Source organism: Kryptolebias marmoratus, linkage group LG8, assembly GCF_001649575.2.
Source record: "Kryptolebias marmoratus isolate JLee-2015 linkage group LG8, ASM164957v2, whole genome shotgun sequence".
Taxonomy (NCBI): Eukaryota; Metazoa; Chordata; class Actinopteri; order Cyprinodontiformes; family Rivulidae; genus Kryptolebias; species Kryptolebias marmoratus.
Genome location: NC_051437.1, coordinates 1,777,980 through 1,782,547, shown reverse-complemented (window position 1 = coordinate 1,782,547; position 4,568 = coordinate 1,777,980). Strand labels below are relative to the sequence as shown.

Sequence of the window (4,568 nt, the reverse complement as noted above, 5' to 3'; positions counted from 1 at the left end):
TGCAGCAGGCGATAAACACTACAAGTATTATTATAAACAAAAACTATAAGTTAAGGTAATTTGCAAGTTTTATAAAGTTGCATTTGTGTTTTTTATTAGAGCAGAGAAAATGGATGTTATCAGTCACTGGTGGAGTTTCCTTTCGGACAGGAAGTGGGCTTCCTCTGCTTCCTGTTCTTTCCTCATGTCTGTGTGTGTTTGCCCCAGGAGAGGTTTCAAAATAACAATCAGTGTAGAAAAAGAACAAGAATGAAACACTGAAGCTAAAAACACTCAACTGAAGAGAAGGGGAAAAGAAAACTGGAACATCAGCTGAGAACCAAAACCTCAGATATCTACTGTAAATACAAACTGTGACCTGGTTCAAAACTTTTTGACCCACTACAGGACCAGCAGAAGACAATCACTATGGACTACGAACCAAAGAAACCCAAAAAGGTAAACTAGCTTCTGTTCTCTGCTTCATGTTTCATCTTTTCCAGGTCAGATACTGATGACTTCAGGTAATTTTGTCACATTACAACATACAACTGGACACTTGGAATCCATTGTTTTTGAGGTGATGACTTGGTATGATGTTGAAGTTTCAAAATAATGAATAAAGTAAATTTATTTTTATTTTCACTCATAAGCTTGTCAAGGCCAGGCCATTTCAAGCGTTTAAAACACTGAAACTTAGTTTTCGGTGGAATGACAAACAGCACCTATAAATTAAATCCTGGAATATCAGAGCTTCAAGTTCAACTTTTGTCAAAGCAAACTGGTCCTACAGAGCAACATCTGAATTACTGCAGTTCTGATGGAAATAGATGGTTCAAAACAGAATGACTTGTCATTAATTCAACTAAATGCATTTTGTTTAACTGAGTAAAGTCATGACTCAGCTAGACAAGCAAGATAGCTGTGATATTTTAACTGCAGAATTATTTTGGTTCATGATGCACTCTCCTGTCTACAGTTGAAACAATGTTTATGTGCACTCTATAAAAAGATACATAACTATTATGCTCACTGATTGACATTAAATCAGACTAAACCTTTCCTGTTTTATGTCAGTTACGATTCCCAAAATTATTTCTATTGACTGCTTGTATAATAAGAGAACTGTTTGGAGAATTGATTTTTTTTTCTTTAAGGTCACAGGTTTACATATATTTTCTTGGTATTTAGTAGCATTTCCTTTAAACTGTATGACTTGGGCCAAATGTTTTGGGTTTCCACCAACATGTTTCTCACAATAGTTTGCTGGAATTTTTTCCCATTTTTGTCCCATTCCTCCTGACAGAACTGGTGTAACTGAGTCAGGTCTCTAGACCACCTTGTTCAAATGCACCTTTTCAGCTCTGTCCACAAGTTTTTTATGGAATTGAGATTAAGATTTTGTGATGGCCACTCTTAAATATTGATTTTGTTGTCCTTAACTAACTTCACATCTAATTTTTACTAAAATAAGTCACTGTGCGAGAGGTGAGGTACACCCTGTTAGATCGCAAGTCCCTCACGGGGGGAGGGGAGGGGGGTGTATAGTTGAAAAGTGCATAGTTTTGCCTAAGTAAATGGTGGTGTTTTTTTTATTGTTTTTTTAAAAGCTGTTTTTATATAGTTTCCTCAGATGATTTATTGGGTGGACAATCTCTGATTTTCCAAAATCAAAGACTGAAGTTTTCAGGTAAGTGGTAACGGAATGATCGGTGAAGAGCAGCTAGGCAGATGAAGAGCAGCTGTGATGATTTGTTCTGTTTTTTGGATTGAAGATAGAGGCTTGGACCAGCGGAGAAACTGGTTTACAGAGGAGTTCTTAGGAGTTCAAGGAACACAAGGAGAATTTATGTGATGTTCAATCATCCCACAATGACTAATGGTTCAAGTCAGCCTTAAATAACTGAACCTTCAATAAGCTGTGATACTGCACAGCTGAGTTAGGTGGGCTTGCACCACCCCAGGTAATGCCTCTTTTAAGCTCACCGTGCAAGGAAAAAGGTTGGGGAGTTGTGGAGATTGACAATTCTCCTTCTATCTTGGCTGATTTCTTCTGATTTTCCCATGATGTCACAGAAATAAGCTGTGTTTAAAGCAGGGGTGTCAAACTCCATTCCTCGAGGGCCTCTCTCCTGCATGTTTTAGATGTGTTCTTGCTTTAAAACACCTGGTTTAAATGGATGACTTGTTGCCATGCTCCTGGAGAACTTGATGATTTGGTGAGGTGCTAATCAAACCATTTGAATCAGGTGTGTAGGAGCAGAAAAACTTAAAACTCCCAGTAGAGCGGCCCTCGAGGCCTGGAGTTTAACACCCCTGGTTTAAAGTGTGCCTTAAAATACATTCATAGGTGCACAGCCAGTTAACTCAGATGCTGTAACCTATCAAAAGCTTCCACAGCCATGACATCATCATATGGGCTTTCCCAAATTGACAAAAGGCATAGTAATCTTGTGACTTTGAAGAAAGTAATAAAAAAAATCCTTTAAATTAAAAATGTAAAAGTCCTGACTGAGTCATGAAGAGAGACACAATCAGTATTTTAAAAAGTACAGGATTCCAAAACGTTGCCTAATGCTGATAGACATTGATTTAGACAGGGAGTTAACCATTACCAAATAATTTCCATTTGTAAAAAGCCAAGGATTCCTTTACACATGGACTTTTAAAACACCCAGCCCATGGAGTTTGTTGTATAACTTCACAGAAAACATGTTGCTAAAAGCAGAGCAAAACTCAAGCCACACTGCTGCAAGCAGGCCTTGCTGTGGACCTCACAATGGAAGTTTTGTGCATGCTCAAAACTATCATCGACCTATCACATTTTATCACACATAATTGGGAACCCACTGCATTTGCTTCATGCCCCATCCATCAATCCACTTCACTTAACCAAAAACATAAGCTTTATAGAGATCATTAGGGTTTATTATCTAGAAACATGAATGTATCTGTATTCTGTAGTAATGTATACTATATTGCCAAAAGTATTTGCTCGCCTCCCTTCAGATGCATATGAACTTGAGTGGCATCCCATTCTTAATCCATAGGGTTTAATATGATGTTGGCCCATCCTTTGCAGCTATAAGAGCTTCAACTCTTCTGGGTAGGCTTTCCACAAGGTTTAGGAGTGTTTATGGGAATTTTTGACCATTCTTCCAGAAGCTCATTTGTGAGGTCAGACACTGATGTTGGACAGAAGGCCTGGCTCACAGTCTCTGCTCTAATTCATCCCAAAGATGTTTTATCAGGTTGAGGTCAGGACTCTATGCAGGCCAGTCAAGTTCTTCCACACCAAACTCACTCATCCATGTCTTTATGGACCTTGCTTTGTACCCTGGTGTGCAGTCATGTTGGAACAGGAAGGGAGCATCCCCAAACTGTTCCCACAAAGTTGGGAGCATGGAATTGTCTAAAATGTCTTGGTATGCTGAAGCAGTCAGAGTTCCTTTCACTGGAACTAAGCAGCCAAGCCCAGCTCCTGAAAAACAACCCCACACCATAATCCTCCCTCCACCAAACTTTAAACTTAACTCAGTGCAGTCAGACAAGTACTGTTCTCCTGGCAACCACCAAACCCAGACCCATCGATCAGATGGAGAAGCACAATTCGTCACTCCTGTCTCCACTGCTCCACTGCTCTAGAGTCCAGTGGCGGCATCCTTTACACGACTGCATCTGACGCTTTGCATTACACTTGGTAAAACTTGGATGCAGCTGCTCGACCATGGAAACCAATTCTATGAAGCTCTCTGCAGAATGTTCTTGAGTTAATCTGAAGGTCACATGAAGTTTGGAGGTCTGTAGTGATTGACTCTGCAGAAAGTTAATGACCTCTCACACTATGTGCTTCAGCATCCGCTGACCCCACTCCGTCAGTTTACACAGCCTACCACTTTGTGGCTGAGTTGCTGTCGTTTCCAGACTTCCATTTTCTTATAATACAGCTGACAGTGAAATATTTCTGAGAGAGGAAATTTCACAATTTTTTGCACAGGTGGCATCTTATCACAGTTCCACACTAGAATTCACTGAGCTCCTGAGAGCGACCCATTCTTTCACAAATGTTTGTAAAAACAGTCTGCATGCCTCGGTGCTTCATTTTATACACCCATGGCCATGGCAGTGATTGGAACACATGACTCCAATAACTTGGATGGGTGAGCAAATACTTTTGGCAATATAGTGTATATGTTGTTTGAGAACCTTGAAGTGCTGTAACCTTAGGAGAAAGTTTCAAAATATTAGTTTTGAACTATCCTTTTGATACTATGGCCATGGTTTCAATCGTCAGTCACCAACCGACTGATGAATCAGCCAATCAATCATTCAACCAACCAACGAAATGGTAAATAGACTGTACTCAGAGCACTTTACAACACAATCGATGCCCTTATTTACCCATCCACACACACAGCATTTTACTACATATCTATGACGCTAACCTAAATAAATCATTCTAGAGTCTCTCTGTCCCTGTCTCCTGGTGCCCCCCCCCCCCGTCTTTCCTTTTTCGAAGCCTCTTTTTACATATTTTCCAAAAATTTAAGGAATATGGATCTGATCAGCTGGTTTCTCAACGCAATTGA

General features: G+C 39.9%; 1 protein-coding gene across 3 annotated transcripts in view; it reads left to right on the top strand.

Moving 5' to 3' along the window:
- Positions 1–214: 214 nt before the first annotated feature.
- ccm2l (CCM2 like scaffold protein) overlaps positions 215–4,568 on the top strand; it is a 35,088-nt gene continuing 30,734 nt past the window's right edge. For 2 of the 3 annotated variants that reach the window (XM_037977028.1, XM_017409705.3), the window contains exon 1: positions 217–438. In XM_037977028.1, the coding sequence (XP_037832956.1) occupies positions 409–438 (30 nt within the window). In that variant the 5' untranslated portion in view covers positions 217–408. Of the gene's footprint in view, positions 439–4,568 lie in introns of all 3 variants that reach the window. The other variant, XM_037977029.1, reaches the window with a different exon arrangement.